Genomic DNA, 20,528 nt, shown 5'->3' on the forward strand with positions numbered 1-20,528 from the left:
GCCATGTGCATTTTGTTGCCCCTTCCATGACTTCCAGCTTCTGGGAGAGCTTGATGGAGGGGAAATTACAGAACCAGGAGGCCCTGGCAAGGCTGTAGCCAAGCTTCTGATCAAAGCCAACACTCCTGGCCCCAGAGCACTCCAGGCCACCCAGACCCCTCTCGTTGCATCATCCCTGAACACTCTTGCTTCTGATTGCCCCTCTCACCCTCTGGGGGCCTCTCTGCCTTCAGAAGGGCCCCCTTGAGCCCTGGCAGGACACAAGGTCTGAAGGAATGAAGGCAGACCACCCTCTGGCTGACAGCTTCTCTGGGCAGCCACCTTCTCACGCCAGAACACCCTCCATTCTTCCAGGTGGGTTCCACCACCTTGGGGAAGAGGGCAGCCCATTCTCCCTGTTTGCTCCAGAAATGCGAGCAAGCTCCCATTCCAGAGGCAATGGGATGCAGGAAGAGAGCCCTCCCATTTTCAAATTCTTTCAAAAATCCCACTGAGAAGCAGAAAGGGTACTTGTCTACCCTTTCCCTGAACCACCCACACAAAATTCAGCCAAGGAGAAAAAAAGAACCTATTGGGGAAGAGCATATAAATGTGAGACAAGGCTGGAAGGACTTAAGAGAGTTCAAATAAATGAAGGGCTGTGGTTCAGAAAGTGGTCAGCAACGGGTCTCCATTTCATGCCTCCAAGCCTTGATGGGAGGAAACTGGGTTAACATTGAAAAGGACTTCTTTCCAGTGGAGACAGCAAGACACTATTTTTAGCAAACTCTAGGGCGTCCTTGCTTCTGCTTGCTGACCCAAGTCATTCCAGTGATTTACCAAGGGACATGGGTGGGGTGGCATCCTTATCTGGAATCTTTACGAAGAATATCGTGCATCTGTACAACACCAAAGCCAACGTGAGCTCCTCTGCTCTTGACTGTAAGGCTAAGCAGTAGGCAGAGGATTCTGTCCCCCTCTGAGGAACCGGGAAACAGGTGAAGGGGCTCACTTGCCATCACAGTGAACTAGGCTCACATCAGCACCAGACTCAGATCCCCAGGCTCTCCTCCAAGCCCTGTGGACCCCCAAGTCCCAGACGCAGCCATCACGGAGGAAGGAGCAGGAAAGGATGAGGGTCTCAGGAACCCCCGAGACTGGTGTTTTGTATTCTGCCTGAATGGCCCTTCCATCTTCCGTGACTCTGCCCCTACTTGATCGCCCTCTGGCAAAACTGAGCCCTGTACACTTACTTAGGAGACAGACACTCCCTCAGTAAATGTTGGTGATGTTAGTCATCTCCTGAGGCAGTACCTTCTGCACAAGCAAACTCCATTACTCAATCACATGACAGTGAGAGTTAGTAAAGCAATATCTAGGTTCACTCTGCCCAGCCAGTCCCAGGGTGGACACTTGCCAGCTGTCAGATTTCAGCCTAAATGCCTCCTGCTTAGAGGTCTTCCTCGACCAGTGTCTCAGTAGCCCCCTCCCCCTCCCCATATGGGATCACTACCTAGTTTCTTTCCTTCACTCCACTTACAGCAACGCGATTCTATTTATGTGCTAATTTGGCTCTCTTCCCAACTAGAACTTAAGGCTCAGAAAGGGAGGCACCTTGTCTGTTCTGATCACCTCAGTAAGTCCGGTACCTGACAGAGCAGGCACTCAGAGATTTTCTAACTAAATGATGGAGTGAGAGAAAGAAGGAACTCCTCCACCGGATGTCTTTTATTAATACCCTGGAACTAGATTGGGGTAAATTGCTGGTAAAGGCGAATGTTAGGTATCTGCAAGTTTATCTCTTGATGTGCCTGCGTGCGTGCGTGTGTGTGTGTGTGCGCGCGCACGTGTATAAAATTTTCAACAGTAAAAAGTTTAAAAAACAAAATTGTTCATCCTAGGATTTAAAAAGGTAGATCAGGTCTGAATAGCAGCCCCTAGGGATGTCTCTAGACCCCTGGGGATATCTTTCTCCGAGGAAGAAGAAAACCTGACACTGGCCACCACAGTCCTTTAGCTGAAAGCCAGTACAGCTGTACGTGCAGCTGATGGAGAAAAGCAGAATGTGCGGACAGTTCTCAGCATTTCTGACGACTGCTCTGAGGGTACCCATCCATGTGCAGGGCAGTTGCATTAACGAGGCACTGTCGCTCACATTTTGTGGGGACAACAGTGTGAAGTATTATTGTCCCCATGCTTATTACATCATTTATCTCCTTCAAAGCCTAATCCAAAAGCTTTGGAATCAGACAGAAAAAAGATTCAATCTGTAACACTGCAGTTTGAGTTTCCACTTCCTCATCTGGAAAAGGAGAAGACCACCTCCTTCCTTGTGGGACTATATGGAAGCAAGTAACAGGAGGACACAACACCACACCAGACACATGGTAGGCGCTCAGTGCTAGCTACTCACTCCTGGCCAGCAAGGCTGGGTCTTACGTTTCGTCATCCCTCGCACTGTGTAGCACGGCGCCTGGGTGACTAATTATTTGCTAAACTTTAAAGACAAAAGGTCTACAGAAGGTCAACAGACAGCAAGTGACAGAACAGGTCTTTGAATCAATACCTTCCAAGCGAGCAAAGTGCTTTCAGCAGCACCAGGCTGCCTCTCTGGTGGCTTGAAAATACACCTGTTTCATCCCACTGACAGAAGTTTTGCATGAGCTTGAACCCACCCATTAATTCAACCTAAGCAAAAATTTTTTTAGTTCCTCACAAGTCCTCCTCCTTTTTTCTCATTCCCTCATCTAAGATCCTTGTTCTGTGAAGTTTTGTCTTCCAGCGCAGGAAAAATCCAACTTTATTTGTTAAATTTTTTTAATGAAATCAGTAATTGGAAAGTTAGATAGTGCCCAAATTTGTCTAGACGCCCAGAGCCGCCAAGCCCAGATGGGAGGACAGGTCACACTGAGTTTGTACACCAGCTCCCCAGCCCGATAACCCCCAGTGCTGGTTTGCTGAGCCTCCAAAATCCGAGAGCAGGCCTCTCTGACCTCCCCAAGTATTTCAACCATCATAACAAAAATGTCTTGAAGCCTGAGATGAAAGGATGTGATCAAAGGGGCCAAAGGTCTTGGCTGCTAAGCGAAGAAAACACAAGAGATGGTTTCCATGTGATACGGGGCAGGAAATGTGTGGGCAGAAGGGGCTCAGGGCTGGGCTTCCCGCCACTGCAAAGAATGGTAGGGAACAGACCATGTACAGTGGCTGTGGCCGATGGCTTCCGGCCCGACAAAAAGAGCACAGAAAATAAAAACAAATCCACCTCATAAAGGTGTTGAACTAGAGGCAGCAGTAAATGCTAGGACAGACCTCACTCTGGGTTGTGATGCTGACAATCCACTCTTTCAACCTGCTGCATTGGGCGCCCGTGTGTAAGGCCCAGGGAGAGGCACCATCACAACACAGCCGGCGAGACTGGAAAAGGCATCTAATGAAAAGTCTACCCATCCTGGTTCTGTGCCTCTCATCTACCATGTCTTTAGCTACTTTAGCTTAAAAAAAAAAAACAAAAAACAAAAAACAAAAAACAAAAAACAAAAAACAAAAAACAAAAAAAAACCTAAGACTCAGAAACTCAACTACAGGAGCAGGGTGGGGATGTAATGCATTTTTTTAAACTTGAATAGCTCCATAGCTAATTCTTCTGCATAGAGAATTGTGAACCACTGAGCAAGTGAATAGAAGCCTAAAAATGAGTCACTTGTAATGAGCTTTTAACTCAATTTAAACTCAAGACTCCAAAATGCTTTTGCCCGATTGCAAATGGTGAAAAGATACACCAAAGATGAATGTTTCCCACTGATAGTCACTGGCTTGGGTAAATCACCTCTGAGAGAACAGCTAATCCAGTAAGTGGCAGCTTAGTACCCACCCCATGTATCTCAAGATCATTGGCAGACATCAAACAAAATCTGTACATTGAAGGCTCTGAAAATCGTAATGTCTTCCTTGATAAAATTATTATTATTATTCCCAGTTTTCAACCCATCTGTAAGTTCAGATGCTTTTCTTATTCAAAATACTTGCTTTATCTATGAGACCACAAATAATCCAGAAGCCTCCTGATAAAAGTCACATATCTGTACAAAGAAGTTTCAAAGCATATTAAATTGCTCAGTCATAATTTCAGTGAACTAGTATCCTTTGGAATGGCAAACCATGGCCCAAGAACCAACAGCCTGTTTTTGTACATGAAATTTTATTAGAACACTGATGTGGCCATTTATTTAAAACAGCTTGCTGGCTCCTGATCTAGGGCTATTCTCAAACTTCAGTGTGTCGAAGTTACACAGAGAGCTCATGAACAGAGGTCCCCCTCCAAGCTTTGTACCAAGTTCCCAGGTAATCGCGAGATGCACCAAAATTGGAGAACCACTTGCTCTAGATGGGTCCTTCTCAAACTTTAACACACACGAGTCCCCTGCTGACTGTGTTAAAAGATTCCACTTCAGTAGGGTCCGGAGTGGGGCTAGAAAGTCTCCTTTTCAGGTTAAGATCCTACGTGATGTCAGTACTGCTGGTCAGTGGGCTGCACGCTGAGGAGCACAAATCCAGAGCAGTGCTTCTCCAGTTTGGCTGCATGTTCAAATCTCCTGGGTAGCTGTACAGAGTGCAGGTGCCACCCCTGAAGATTTTTATTTCATTGGTCTGGGGTGTGTCTTGGGCATTAAGACTTCATTTCTAAGTTCCCCAAGTGATTCTAACGTGCAGTAAGTTGGAAAACCTCGAGAGCACAACTCGCCATCTCAGGAGTCAGCTAAATTTAAACAGAGGAATTCTCACAGCACCCAGGATGGGAAGAGGGCTGCCACCACCGCACACGTAAATACGCCTAGACTCCAGCCCACAGAGCTGCTGTTCCACCCAAGCCATGTCACAAACTCTGATCTCAAGCAACCCAATGAGGACCTACCTAGTGAGGATGGGAACCCCTGAGACAATGGTAAGGACGAAATGAGAGCGCATCTGTCTGTGCAGGTGGTTTAGAGAGTAGTGTATGCTGTAAGCAAGCACGCACACCCCTCGCCCCCGCACCGGCTGCCGGGCTCCCCTTACCCCGTCTCAGAGATACTTATTTCACTTGTCATCACGAAATCGCGTTGAAGCAGATATAAATGTGGAAGCACACACTTAGTTTAATTTCTAACAAAGTGCTTAATGATGCAGTTCCGGGAATGCATTGTGTCGTAAGAGTGGAACCACCTGCGACAACTGAAGGATTAGTAGAGGATTACCCGCTCCGGGGAAGAGACAGAGGACTGTCGGTTCCCAGGGTTGTCAGCACTGCCTTTTGTCATTAACTTCAAATACACTTAATGAAAACACAGAGGTAGAGTCACAGTTGCAAGTTATCGACTCCTAAAGAGCTGTGCACAGAAGACTGAAGGAAAAAAAGGATTTTAATACCAATAAAGAATAAAAACAAAAAGCAGAGCCAGAGGCATAGGAAGGAGTGGCATGGAGTTTTTTAATTTGAAAAGCGAAAAGGTTACACTTAATGCACTTAGTGGAAGGCAGAGGCTGTGCTAATAAATGCTCGTTACAAAGTTGTTCTGACGGAGAAGCTAGGGAACTGCACACCAAATCAGAGTTGGTAGCAAGTTTAAATCTGAAGAAAATCCATGTGGCCAACAAACTGCCATCTCAAGAGCTCTTATCCGGGGGAAATCAAAAAGGGAACCTGAAAGAAAGAAGCAGACAGGTAAGAAGATATATCCAAGGTTTTTTAAAATATCTTGTGATGCTACAGACAGGACCTCAAATCCTTCCATCTAAATTCTAACCCCACAAACACAGTTACAGGGTTCCCAAATTCTGGACAGTATTTAAGCCCAGCTAGACCAACCAGAAGAAAGCAAATATTTTTCACAGAACCTTTTACAGAGGCATCCAGAAAAATTAATGTTCAAATTTGAATTCCAAGCACACCAAGGCATAACTGACTAGGAATGTCAGGCGTGCGTTCTAACGTCAGCTCTGTAATTAATTAGCTACGTGACTTTACATTAGTCACTCTGACCTCTCCTGCCCAAAATCTCTGACTGAGAGGGTTGCAATTTAGCCTAAAAAGCTTTTCTGGATTTAGAAAGCTTATAAAGCACTAACTTCCAGTTTTGGGGAGTTGGGGGGGGACAAGAATTCAAAAGAAAGTAGAGAAAAATTCCCAGTCTCAGATTTGACAAAGGACCGAAACAGAAGAAATAATTGTGTTTTCATTAAAGGTGAGATTATTTTTGACAAGAAAGAGGTGGAGAATAACTCCAAGAGAGGTAGCCACGTTGGTGCCGGAGTCAGGGGCACAAGGGTCTGTAGCTGGAAGGTGGAGCCCAAGCCCTGCCCTGCAAACACAGGCTTCCTTTCCTACGTCCGCCCGGGAGGGCTGCCGACCTGGTGTGCCCCAATGCAGTGTGGCCAGAAGGTGGCCCCCTGGCTCTGGGGGCCCCACTGTCTCTGGCTACAAGCAGCCAATTTTCCTGCAGTGCACCATAAAAACACTACCGTCTTCTATGTGTGTCATGACTTGAAAAAGGCTGGGAAACACTACCTTTCAGAAGAGCTGGGCTACCCCAGCAGGTAAAAAGGCACCATGTTATTTTGTGTCTTGCTTCAGGTGACCTGGAGATGCTAGCTTCAGAGTTTAAAGGAAAGATCTTAAACTTCTAGCCAGATTGCTCTTATTTCACTAACAAATGATATTTAGAGAAATGCTATATAGCTGCAGACTATCCCTACTTAAGTGCAAAGATGAAAAATATGTAAAACAAAAAGCAAAACCGGGGAGCAAACGCATCCACAGTGCCAAAAGAACAAACAGACCTATTAAAATTCACCTATTCATCCCATCAAATTCCTTAAAGCAAACTCTCTGACAACAGACTATGAACTAATAACACCACATCAGTTCTAATGTCCAAAGTGAGAAAGGATGAGAACACAGGGACGTTTCAGTGAAGAGCCTTGACACATTTAGAATTATAAAATAAATCCTCTTTTATTAGAAAAGTCAAGTTTTGAGAATATATGATATTAAAACATTTAAATCTAAGACACTGGGACTGGTCCGTCCAAAAGGCAAAAAATGACTCATGAGAGTAAGTCTCTTTGATAGTGATTTTCAGAAAATTCTATTTACATAGATCTGCTCCCTTCTTTTAAAGCAAAAATATATTTACCAGACAGTATTCTAAAAGCAGAGGTTCAAGGATTCTTTGAAATATTAGCTGAACAAAATTGGACTGTTCGCCGGCTCAGAAGAATGATTTTAACTGTTGACCAGGAGATAAAGGTTTCAGGAAACTGACTAATAAAATTTCCTCCCCTGATATCAAGACATGCAAAGTCGAAGACACCTACTGAGAAGAGTTAGCATGACTTCTTCTCTATTCACCCAAGCAGGGAAGATAGTGCCATTTGACCAGCCTGTTCTCATCATCTTAAGAGAAAGCAAGGGACAACACAAAGAACTGTTAAAAATAATTATTCTCTGTAGAGATACAAAACAGGATGTCAGACAGGGTCATTTCTCTTTGGGTCTGTATTCTTCCCAGCACTGTCTCTATTCAGACAGCAGCACTGAGCTCAAATACTGATTTTCCTTCAAATCCACCTCATCCTGGATCCTGGTCACCCAATTAAAACAGAAATTAGAGACAATGTGAATCAAAGACCATTCTGCAGAAACTCTCGGTGCAGAGCACAATGTGAATCCCTACAATTTCAGACAGCACGGATTGTGTATTTCTAAAAATGAAAAAAGCTTTAGAGATCAGCTAGTCTAATCCTCTCAGTTTATAGATAAAGATACTGTCACCTAAGAGTTTTATGATTTGTCCAGAGCTGTGCTGTCCAACACCATAGCCACTAGCCACAGGTAACTATTTAAACTTAGTTAAAATTAAATAAAATTTAGAATTCAGTGCCTCAGTCACTTAGCCACATTTCACATGTTCGATAACTCCATGTGGCTAGTAGCTTTCATACTGGGCAGTACAAACTTAAGATTTCCACAATGCAAAGTTCTGTTGGAGAGCACGGGTCCAGGGTCATCCTGTCTGGAAAAAGTCAGGTCTCCTGATCTGCACTCTTCTCCATTTCTTCTGGATCATATTAAAGATGACCGACTTTGCAGAAACATTTTAGATAGCCTGTCTTCATCCTTTCTTATCAACCTCTCCGAGAGAAGCAAGTTTAATACTGTTCATGAAAACCTTCTAACAAGATGTATATATTCATCATCCAAAAGTCTTTGAATGTAACAGAGAGGAAGCGATATAAACTTTGGAGTCAAAACATCTGTTATCAAGTTCCCACCCAGTCACTTATTAGTTCCAGGCCCTGGACAAGTCAACTTACATTTCACCAGGGTTTAATGACCTCTTGTGCAAAATGGGAATACCACTATCTGCCCACCTCCATCACGGAGTGGGCTATGAGGGTCACATGGGTTGACGTGTGTACACGTGTATGTGGAGCATATGTGAGTCTCGCAAGCCTGATCATGTAATAACTGTAAAACATTTGACAAATGTTGCCTACTTCTGTAAAAGGCCTTAAACAAACATTGTGCATTTTGCTATAGGCAGTCACACTTTAACTTTCCACCTCCTGTGATGGATGGTGAAAGTCTGGTAATGGATAAAAAGCAACAATTGAAGAAAAAAAGCAAAAAGGGGGGAAAAAAGCAAAGCTCAACTGAGGATGCACACAAACAGCACAATCCTCCTCGAACAAGAAGGAATGCTTTCATCAGAGGCTCTAACAGCTGCAAGAGAGTCTGATGAACATCCAGGCCAATCCCTTTCCTTGTGCAGATAAGGAAACTGGGGCTCAGAGACAAGCCTGTTTGTCCACTCAACTAGTTAACACAACAAGGTCTACAGTGTAGGTCCCCCTCTTCGTAGCCTCACACTCAAGTCCCATCCCATGGCCCCACATATGAACTGTTTCCTTGGCTCCTTTCTTCCACAGCACTTTCCACATGTCTTAGTATCCATGGAACTAATGATACAGCTATTTTATACATCATTTTCCTGCAGTTGAGAATGATTTATTCATTCATACACTCAATAAACATGGACTGTGACCCTGTACTAAGCAAGCTCTGAGGTCCCAACCCTTAGGGAATTTTAAAAGTCCACTGGGAGAGACAGGAAAGTGAATGAATAGCTTCATAATAATGTGGTAAGTGCAGCATTAGGGGCATGCATGCAGACCCTGAGGGCCCTCAGAAGAGGCTCCTGTGCAACCTGGGGGTGGATGACTCACAGTAGGAATCATCTGAGACTCAGGATGGAGAAGGTAAGACCAGGAGTTACAGCCACAATTAACTTCATAAACACAAGTCTACTTAATATTCTTTTTTTTCATTTCTTTTCTTTCTTTTTTTTTTTTTGTAGCTTTAAGTGGACCAAATACAAAATAGAGCTCAGTCACCAGTTAGAGAGTCATCAATTATCAGTTTTTTTAAGTAAATAAAATAAGCAGATTCAAGGTTTTAAGACCAGGTAAAGAATTAATCTCACCCTCCAACCAGGGAAAGGGTGGGGCTGAAAAAAGATTATGCTGTGCTAATTTAAAATACTTCCTACAAATTTAGAATAGTTCCCTTTTTGAGAACTTATTTGGTGACTAAACCTACTTCAGTATAAGGTGAAATGTCACAGAGAACATGATATAGTAACTAACCGGCACCCCACCAACAAAAAATTAAAAGATGACTGCCCGTGGGAGGTCATGTTCAGAGCAAAAATAGGTCTAGAATAAACCAAAAAGGGAGCTCCTGAACTGACAAGAAAAGGAAACAAAACGTAAATGTGTGGGTCTTCATGCACTTGGTCTTCCCTATGTAACCAAATCCTAGAGCCGCTTACAAGGTTACATGCCCTTTTGTGCCTAAGTCGACACTGCCCACTTCTGGCCAGAATGTAAAGCAACCCCCTCCCCCAATATCTATGCCCACTTGGACCTCTGCTGCCCTCCTGTGACTGGAAAGAAATTAGGTTTCATCACAAAGGTATCTGTGGTTTCTTCCCCCAAACTCAGCTTCTGCTATGCTTTGTAGTACATGCTCTCAGCAATGAAACGTAGAAGCCACTAGGTGGCAGTAGAGCCTAAGGAATAGCATTTAGATTCCCCTTTAGAGGAAATTTTCTGGATTACCACAGTGCTTTACTGATGAATTCGAAAAGCCAACAGCAACTGCTTGTTTGTAAATAGTACGGTTTACCAGGGTTATGTTCTGCCCAGGCCAGAAGCCCCCTTGTCCAGCCAGGATTAAACACTGAATTTTCAAAGACCCGTGGGAGAGCAGCCTCCACTATGAGAACAAAGCAACACTAACAGGGCTTCAGCACCAGCTTGTGGCAAACAGTCTCCCCCAGGCTGAGCACACTTCCAGGCTCAGGGCTGTCCCTTCATCAAAGCCCCATTCACTTTTCCCTCTGATCCAGGGCCCACGTCATCAGGACCTTTCCTTCCCAAACTGTGACCCAATGTAGCTATGTCCCCCCTTTTCTTCATTTCCCTTCAGAATGCCTGAGACAGGCTGACATTTTCTGAAAAAAATTTCACAAGGAGACATGGAAAAACAAAAGGAAATATTTACAGACAGCATTTTAATTTTTAAGTATTCAAATCTACTGAACTTCTGTATCATACATTCCCCCAAAATAGATTTACTACCACTGAAGTGCCAAATGCTGATCACCATTTCAGATGTGCATGGCTTCTCCCGACTCAGAAGCTCACTAGGAGCATTTTTCACTTTTGCATTTTCATTTTTATGATCATCTAAAACAATATGATGTGTCTACTTGACCACCGGGATAGCCACCCTCCAAGCAGTGCTGCCAACCGGACAGCTTTTACCACAGGTTTCTCACACGGCCATCTTTGGGCATGTTTTCAGGAGACTGCAGAAGTCTGAAGCGTGGAAAAGATCGTGTTAACAGATCTAGGTTTGACATTAGTCCTTGCCAAACAAAACTGCTGTGAATTTCAAGCCTTTCCAGATCTGGGACTGGAGAGGGACTCAAAAGAACATCAGCTCAATCTATAAAGTGTTTAATCTCTTCAAAACCAGTACATTTCAGGTGGTGGATACAGGAGGGTGTTTGTTATATTATTCTCTGTACTTTTTTGTATTTTTTAAAGTGTCATAATATAAGCAAAGAAAGTAATAAAGGAAAGGACTGTGGTAACTTTTTAAACATACTTCTTTAACTGTGCAATTGTCAAATACTTTATAATAAGCAACTTTAAGCAAAAAGATATTAAAATTTTTTCTTTGACATCAGACTGGATTATTAGACATAAGATTTCCCACAAGGCTCTCTGTTTCTCGTCTGTAAATGGAATTAGCAAGACTATCCTCATGCGGTTGTTTTGAAAATCAGACACAGGAGAAGCACTTAAAGCCTGGCCCACAGAGAGCCCTCACTATCTGTTAACTTCCTTCCTTCTCCTTGAATAAATTTCTTTAACCCAATGCCATTTTCTTTAGATCTCCCTTTTTCAGAGTAGCTGCTGGTTTTAAATGTCACCCCCAAATTCATGGAAGTGCCGTACACTACAGACGTTTATTCTTTTTATACTCGACTCTCAACACACTTGGCAAATACGGAGAATGTGTTTTGTTCTGCCATCTGAGTTGATATAAATATTGAAAACGATTTTAAAAGTGTTTTAGCACACTGCACACAGAACTGAGTTAGCAGCACATAAAAAGGGCCAACTGAGAGCAGGATGGTATAGTACGTGTCAAATGACGGATGCCTGTGAAAATCCCCCTAGGCGGGTCCCCCGCCACCAGAAGAATTTCTCTGAGTACACTGTCTATAGAATGATTTAACACTGCAGCCTCGGACTGGAAGACTCTGCTAGACCCGGGGCCCATAATTCCCAGCTGAACAGGTGGCCCAAGGTCGTTAACATGGTCTGCAGTTTGCAGTTTCTGCTGAGCCTGCTTTTTTGTCTCTGTTTTTGTCATAATTTTGAAACACTAAGCTCTCTGCAGCAGAGTCCTCCTCCAATCACGACAGTCCTAGAAAATAATTTTTCATGATTTGGTATCTCCCTGATCCTAGAGAACACCCTGGAACTGTTTGCTCTACCGTCTCCTTAAAGCATACACCATGACTCATCTAGAAATAGCAAGCAGAGAAATGGAGTGTAAGGAGGTCAGGAGGCTAATGACCTTTCCAGCAAGGCTGCTGTCAGAGCCCAAGGGTTACTCATGATGTTTTCAGGTCAGCGAAGGTCAATGTTGGTGGATGAGTTTTCTAATTGTCCTCAAGAACTGTCATTGGTCAGACACCCCATCTGTGGCTTCTGCTTCCAGATGGCACCGCGGCTCCCTCCTCTGGACTCCCACAGCGCTTTGCTCAGGTCTTGCATGTGGCTCTTGCTGCTGTGTTTACATGCCTTCTCCCCTTCTAGACTGTTCACTTCTTGAAGGTAGGAGCCACATTTTACTTTTCTTTGTACTCCCAGCATTGAGGCATTGACTGGCACATGGGGGAGTCCCGATCAGGTCTCCAAAGAGTTCAATTGTATTAGGACAGTAGAAAGAAGTGGTTCTCAAACTTTTTCACTGATATAAACCATCTCTGTCAACTTACCACTGCCAAAAATGAAACCTTATCTGAACTAACAGAACTGTTTCTGAGGCAATATCAATAATGGAAACGATCTGTGTAATATATAAAGTAGCTGATTAATTCATGCCAGAAACTGAAGTACACTCATTGTCACTTTATTGCATTCACCTTGTCCATGGTTGCTCTAACTCTTTTATTAGATTTCTGATTAGTACAAAAATGACAGCCTTCCAAGTAGTGATAGAAAGAGATTGGTCCTGGGATATTCTTCCCCCTAACAGGATAACGTTGCCTAAGGTTCTCTTTTCTCTACCCCAGTAATTGCAACATACAATTTTGTAGTGGAAAGGCAAAGAATAGAGTGCATTCACTCATCAGGAAGCTACACGGGATCCCGGAAAAGCACTGGGCCAAGAGCACCGCTGGACTAATGCGCTACCCTGCAGCCACTTGGCTGGGGAAAGCCGCTGGACTGCTCTGGACCTCTGTTTTCTTACATATAAAATAAGTGTTGACATACAGTTTGTTGATCTTTAGTCATGCAATTCTCAGAGCTTCAGGATTCTGCTTAGGAGGGAAGGATGGAGAAGAGGCCATACCACGCATCAAGAACCCAAGTAAAGAGGGCTTTTCAATTTTTGTCAGTCAAAACAACTCTGGCCCACTGCTGTTTTATATACTGAGATTCTGTATGAGTTTACCTAGAAAAAAAGAGCTCTATTGCTAAAAAAGGAAGACTGGAAAATGAGTCAAATGGTATCTCATCCTATATTTTAAAGAGTTCTCCCAAGCTGGTCCAATTTTTCCATTTATTTTTAACTTAGCACATACATTAGCAAACAGCTATCATCACCACTCAGCAGACACTGGATGTCACTCAGGTGTAAGCACTATACTAGGTACTTCGTGGACAACGGCCCAGCATTTCAAGTCCTCTGAGATCAAAATTAAAAAAAAAAAAATTACAAAGCAAATCTAAAAGCAAAACCTACAATTTATGTCTCTTCCAAGATCTCGGAGTTATTTTCATGGAGTTACTGGTGCAGAAATTAATGTATTAGTTACAAGCAAACTCTCATTTTCTGTTATCTTAATGATTTGCAGAACAGTGACTAGAGAAGGCAATGACCCAGAGTGGCAACACTGATGAATCAGGATGATATTAATGCATACTCTGCAGGCGGATATGGAAAATTCTGCAAATGTCTTATCAGCAATATGGGAACCCTGCCAACCATGATCAAAACCCATTCAATTTCTATTCCTAAAATCAACATTATGGGACAAGGGCTATGATCATCACTTACATTTTTCTAGTCTCCCACTCCTCAATTAAGTAAACGGGAATGATTCAGCCAACGAAGTTCATGACAACAAGGTGCAGGATGGTGCTGGCAAACAGAAAATCAGCAAAGGCGCGCTCCGGGGAGATGCCTTGGAAATCCGCTTTGTTCTGTGGGTTGATTTGTATTCTCAGACAAACTGTACAAGAAACAAAACACAAAAATGACTATCAAAAAGTATGAAACAAGTATGACTAATGAACATACACATACTCTATGAACCAACAGTTCTATTCCAACAGAAATGACACACAAGTCCATCAAAAGGCAGTTACAGGAATGATACCCATGACAGCCCCCACCTGGCAACAACCTAATGTCCATCAACAGTAAAATGGGTAAATCATGGCATCCTCATGCAACAGAATACTATATAGTAATGAAATGAAAAGGAACTTCACAACTGGATGAATTCCACAAATACAATGTCGAGGAACACAACACAATCCAGTTGCAAAAAAATACTTGCTGTATGATTCTATTTACATAAAGCTTAAAATTGGCAAAACCAATCTACGGTAATACGAGTCAGGATGATGGTCTTTATCTTTCACGGGAGGACGAATGACTGGGAAGATAGACAAGAGGCCTCTAGGATGCTGGTAATGTTCTCGATCTGGGTGGTAGGTGGCTAAAAGGATGAATTTTAAAATTTGTCAAGTTGTTCACATAAATTTTATGCTGTTAATTGTTAAAGGGAACAATATGACTTCTCAGAGTTAGGCTAAAACCCGAAGGCATATATATATATATATATATATATATATAACCAAAAAAATCTTCAGAACCCTTTTGTCTCCTGATTTAAGTTTATAATTATACTTAAATCAGGATGTAGTTGAGGCAGTAACAAAGGCACTAGTCTGAATGACCAAAAGTTATAAAATTGTGAATTATTTGCAACAGGATGTGTATAGTGTTAGATAGCAAAGATGTTTAACCATGAGGACCTCACAGTTGTAGATAATCTTTGATCTCAATGTTTTAGCAGCTGCTTGTCTCAAAAATTTAGGCAAGAGACCAGTTATAGAACTCTGACAGAGAACTCTCCACTGCCACATTCTACACCCTGGAAGATTCTAACCTCAACAGTAGCCACAGTCACCATTTGATGTGAATAGGAAGCTCCAGGAATACACTTTTCCAAAATATCTTTATGCCTGTGACAAATGATTACAGTACTTAAGAAAACCCAAATTTGCTTCAAGCTAGCATCCATTCTATCACTATCCAAAAAAAAGCAATGAACTGAGATCAAACCCAAAGGTCAGAAAACTACCAGACCACTTCTCCAGAGTCCATCACCATGGCAACAGTTTTCATTATACTTAGACATGCAGATACTGAAGCATCAGAGGCACCTGGACCCTTCAAAATATGAAGGACACTGACTGAAGCAAGGGTGACCAATTAAAATCCTGCTGTGGAGAGTATATATTGGTTCATCCATTTGGAAGAGCAGCTGGCAATATCTATTAATATTTAAAATGTTTTTACCTTTGATGAAGGAATTTATCTTACAGAACAAAGACATTCTAACAGCACATTTGTAAAGTTAAAAAAAAGTGAGAACAGTCCAATGTCATCAAGGGGCTTATTTAAATAAATTACACTACAGGCATGCCATGAAATCCCATGCAATTATTCAAAAGAATGAGATGAATTCTCTATTGGTTGACAGGTAATATATCCACCACTGTCCTCAACTGGACACCGGTTTTAATGGGGAATTTGAAATTTGGAGTTTATCCCTTGTTCTGCTTGTTGGGAAGGGAAAGCTTGTACCTGTTTATGGTATGGTACATGTACAACTGAAACACTGTGCTGAGAATAAAGGAAAGGAGGAAATACACAAGAGTGAAGAGAGAAATTATGAAGCATTATTTTGGAAAAGCAAACATATTAGGGAAGTATTACGGAACCACTGACAGGTTCCACTGAGTGCCTATCTGTGCTCCTATTGTTGCCAGTACTTCTTCATCACAGCACTATATCCATGTTTACTTGTCTGCATTTCCCACTAGATTATAAACTCTGTGGGAGCGGAGACCATGTCTGTGTGTTTCACAGTTGAATCCTCAGTTCCTTGGCAGAGAACCGGGCAGATAGTTGCTCAATATTCCTTAAATTATTACAGGCATGCTCACAATTTTACATACAGTGTTAAGTACAGAGGATGCAGAGATGAAAAGAGCACTAAACCAGTTCTGGGTAGTGAAACAGGAACACAGGGGAAAGACCTAAATCTTAAGAGCCAGGGAAGGGTTCCAAAGGGAAGCAGCACTTGAGCTGAGATGTCTAGGAGGTGAAGGACTTTTCCAGGCAGTTGAATACAGATAAAATAGCTTAAGACATCACAGCACGTTCAGGGAATAACAAGTAACTCAATAATGCTGGAATACAAAGCACAGAGGATGCTGAGGCAAGAGATGAAGCTGGAGATATGGCTGGGACCAGATGATGAAAGAGCCTCTATGCCATGAAAAAATTTTTTAATTTTTCTCTGGGAACCACAGACAAATTTTATGTGGGGAGTGGCACAATCACATTTGCAAGTCAAATCAAACCTGCAGACACAGTGAAAGAGGGACTGGAGGGAGGGAGACCAGAGGCTGGGAGATCAATAAGGAAGATTACGGTAGTCTAGATGAGAGATACTGAGCGCCTGAGTGACAGAGGATGAAGAGGTAGCAATGGAAATGAAAGAGACTGAGAAACAGGGCTCTTAGGCATAAGGCTGACAAACCTCCAATCTCTTAGGATAACAGTTATGGGCCCAGAAATTCAACAGATAATTCCCAAAGAAATGCTGGACCCCAGTCCACACAGCCTAAGAGCTCACATGAGAGAAAAACAAAAAAAAAACACTCTGAATTAGGCCTCCTCACCTTTCAAATTCAAAGTGTTTTTGGATTTGTAAACTGGAGGAATAAAACTAATTTTTAATCCACAATTATTTCATATAGATTAGAAAACAGAGCAAACCAAAGTTGTGAAATGACTTAAAAGCAAATTTCAAGATCAAAGACTTATTTTAAGGACAGTCAATGTTTTCCACTTATCCCTCCTAAACAGCACTCTGAATGAGCAAAAAGAGGGATTCCAGTGAGGTAAAAAGGAAACTATGAGGGGTGCCAGCACAGGGAGGCAACCCTAAAAAGGGGACAGATGTCCTCCTCTAGAGATGTCTAACCACAAGATACACAGTCAGCTGCTGAGGATGCATGAAATCTGTCTGGAAGAAAAATATTCTACCTCTCAAGCCCTTTGAAAGCCTATTGGCTTTAAAATATAAAATGTTGATCAAGGGAGGAAAAAAAAAAGATTTCTCAATAGCAATTTTCTGCCTCTGGCTCCTTCCTGAAACCATGGGTAAGTCTCCCAGTCATGAAGAAATAGAAAACCACATTTTCATTGGACCCAAATAACACCAGGCTCTTTAGAAAATGTGGTAGCATTCTATATTGATTTACAATGTAATGATTAATTTCTAAAGAGCATATGCATATAACACATGCAGAAGGAATGCAAGAGATCAGACTACCAAAAAGAAACTAAGGGAACCAGACTTTTAAAACTTTTCCCTCCAATTCATCCTACACACTAGCACCAATTTTAAATCTCTCTTTTACTCAAATCTTTAAAAAAAAAAAAAAAAAAAGAAAGAAAGAAAGAAAGAAAGAAAGAAAGAAAGAAAGAAAGAAAGAAAGGAAGGAAGAAAGGTCCTTAGATGCATTCCTATTACCTACAGGATAAAATTCCTTGGCCTGGCACTCAAAGCTCTAGCATCCAGCACTACTAATCCTTCAACGTAATCTCCTACAATTCCCTTTCTCAGCCAAACTGGCCTCTTCCTTTCTCTTCCCATAGGGAAGTTAGAAACCGCAGCACCAGAAACAGGTACAAGCTTCCCCTTCTCAACAAATAGAACAAAGGATAAACTCGAAATTTCTAATTTCCCATTAAAACATGTATCCAGTTGAGGATTTGGGCTAACGAATGGCAGCGGTGGACTTAGTAAGGTCAAGGCTGTGGAAAGATGTGCAAATGATACCCTTCCAGGGCAACTATGAGTTGTCATGAATCTCTTCTTTTCTTGAAGCAACTTACATTTCTCTGGCCCAATGACCTGTTGTCTAACAGCTACAGAAATCTTGATTCCCCCATAAGGACTCCACTATTAAAGGGCCCTTTCACTAGGCATTCTCTTCAAGGACAAGCCATCAGAGGAGAGAAGGGAGTCTGCCAATTCAATTTTAGCCTCAAAAACAACACTTGGCATAAGGAAAAACCATCTGCTCAAAAAAATCTTCTGACTTTTACCACACCAATCATCTATAGCTCTAGTCCACACCACTCTTCTGCAAACCACACCCTTCCATATAGCCCTGAGAAGTCATTCTTAGCCCTAGAAACTTATGAAGCCAGGGTGACTTCAGCAGAGAGAAGGCTTTTTTTAAATCAGTTTTTAGGCCCCACCCTATTCCTACTTTTCCAGATCTAGAAAACAAAATCAGACATTCTCAAGATTCCTTCTCCTGTCTAATAAAATTCCTGGTCATAAACAGAATTTGTAGGGAGGAAGGGGGAGTCTAGAGCAAGGAGAGTGATGTCTCTGATGTATCTGATGATGATAACATATAAACTCCTACAGGCCAGGATAGTGCCACAGAGAACCAGGTCCTGATCATCTCAGACAAAATTCAAAGATGATACAGGCTACCTCTGCAACTCCAGATCAAGCTGGCACACATGTCCTTAGGCTTATTTTAAGTTCTAAGAAACAGAGACGGCAGAGTATCTCTGGCATGAGTCTGAACCAGCCATCTGAATGTGTAAAAAAATCCTATAGATTGACAACTTTAAGCTGTAATTAAATCTCCACTGTAAATGAAGTCTCCACACAATTCTAATGTTGTATTGTCTGTGCCCCAATTACACTGTATAAACTCGTTGAATACAAGGAACATACAGATGTATCCTCAAAGCTTTTACCATATTTTACCCTGTATTAGATTCAAAATATAGTTGACAACCTTATGATGAAAAAAAGAAAAACCGCGAATTGTAGCATGTTCTTCAAGACATGGAGCAGGAGATACCAGTGACTGGAAAGGTTCATGGGGTACAGGCACCTATAAATTGTACTGGCTAACACTCCCTGGGCCAAGCCTGGGCTCAGTATTCACTGAATCCCTGTAGAGGAAGAATGGTCAGATTTTGGCAAGAATTTATGGAGATAGCCAGTTCTCATTACATATGGCAGTCTACAAGGTAACAAATTTGCTGTAAATCAGAAAGAATAATAAAGCTCAAATAGAACTATGTGAATGAAAACTAAGCTCAGCATAGTGAAATAACTTCAGAGTGGGTCCATTTTAAGTCTATCAACTTTAAGGTTGTGTTAAAGCTAAGTGAAAGTTGGGAGGAAGGGATAAAATAGGAGTTTTGGATTAACAGATACACATTACAATACATAAAACAGAGAAACAACAGGACCTACTGTGTAGTCCAGGAAACTATATTCAATTTCTCGTAATAAGCCATAATGGAAAAGAATCTGAAAATACATGTGTGTGTGTACGTGTAACTCAATCTCTTTGCTGTACACCTGAAACTAACATTGTAAATAAACTACAGTTCACTAAAAAATAAGTAAAATTTTAAAAAGAAGTTAAGTGAAAGTTGGAATGGAGTTGTCCCTGGACAAAACAAAGTGAACTGCATCACCAGGTTGAGCAGCAGCATTAAGGTGGTTTCTAGATTTACTTCCAGCTCCTCGGTGGCTCTTTGGTATAGTCCTGACAAACCTTTCTGAGCCTCCATTTCCCCATTCACAAGAAGGCAATACAGGATCCTCTCATCACGAGGCGGTCTGATAAACACAGACGAGTACTGTGGGAATAAAAGCAGTGCATCAAAGTAACACATTATTACTGAGATTACTTATAGAATCATTACCCGCTAGGATGAAGCTCCCCACACAAGAGATGAAGCCCGAGAGGAAAGAGTTGAAGGGGAAGGTCCCCACGAGGAGACAATAACCGAATTGCAGCGCCCCGGTCAGTAATATATACAGGAGGTAGGCGTCCAACAACTTCAGACGCTGAGGAGTGGAGCTCAAGTACTCTTCTAGGAACCGCGAGATGACCGACAATACCGACGCCGACATGGCTAAACGCTCCAAACTCCGGCGGGCGTCCCCAGACTCCTGGCGGACCCGACCACCACACCGGATGTGACGTTGGCGCATGCGCACCTCTATAGCCCAGCTGCGCTCTCCCCGATTTGCCACTTTGCGCAAGCGTACAGGCCCGGCAAGGCGTGAAACAACTGATGCGCAGTCGCAGAATACATCTGCGCGCTGAGAACTACAGCCAGAAAAAGCTAATGCGCCTGCGCAATGGCTCTGTCCCTGGACTGGAGACGTGTACTCTTTTTGCCCTATTTCCGCCTTCTGGTTGGTGACGCCCACAGTTGCTGTAGCAACGAGATAGTGTGGGAGGAAGGCGGGGAGAAGTTTTTCTGCGGACCGCGAGGGCTCTGGTCCTTTTTTTGTCCACCTGAGTCCTCAAAGATTGACTATTTGGATCTGCTTTAAGGCAGT

The 20,528-nt window shown here is 42.5% G+C and overlaps 1 protein-coding gene across 3 annotated transcripts in view; it reads right to left on the reverse strand.

Annotated features, from left to right (window-relative positions):
- DAD1 (defender against cell death 1) overlaps positions 1-20,193 on the reverse strand; it is a 55,872-nt gene extending 35,679 nt beyond the window's left edge. The window contains exons 1-3 of one of the 3 annotated variants that reach the window (XM_006175885.3): positions 19,883-20,193; positions 13,886-14,060; positions 5,426-5,662 (exon numbers count right to left, since the gene is read on the reverse strand). In XM_006175885.3, coding sequence (XP_006175947.2) covers positions 13,930-14,060; positions 19,883-20,174 — 423 coding nt within the window. In that variant the 5' untranslated portion in view covers positions 20,175-20,193 and the 3' untranslated portion in view covers positions 5,426-5,662; positions 13,886-13,929. Of the gene's footprint in view, positions 1-5,425; positions 5,663-12,757; positions 13,514-13,885; positions 14,061-19,882 lie in introns of those variants that run through there. The other 2 variants (XM_014551667.2, XM_032481662.1) reach the window with 2 other exon arrangements.
- Positions 20,194-20,528: the final 335 nt, after the last annotated feature.

Source organism: Camelus ferus, chromosome 6 (assembly GCF_009834535.1).
Source record: "Camelus ferus isolate YT-003-E chromosome 6, BCGSAC_Cfer_1.0, whole genome shotgun sequence".
Lineage (NCBI taxonomy): Eukaryota > Metazoa > Chordata > Mammalia > Artiodactyla > Camelidae > Camelus > Camelus ferus.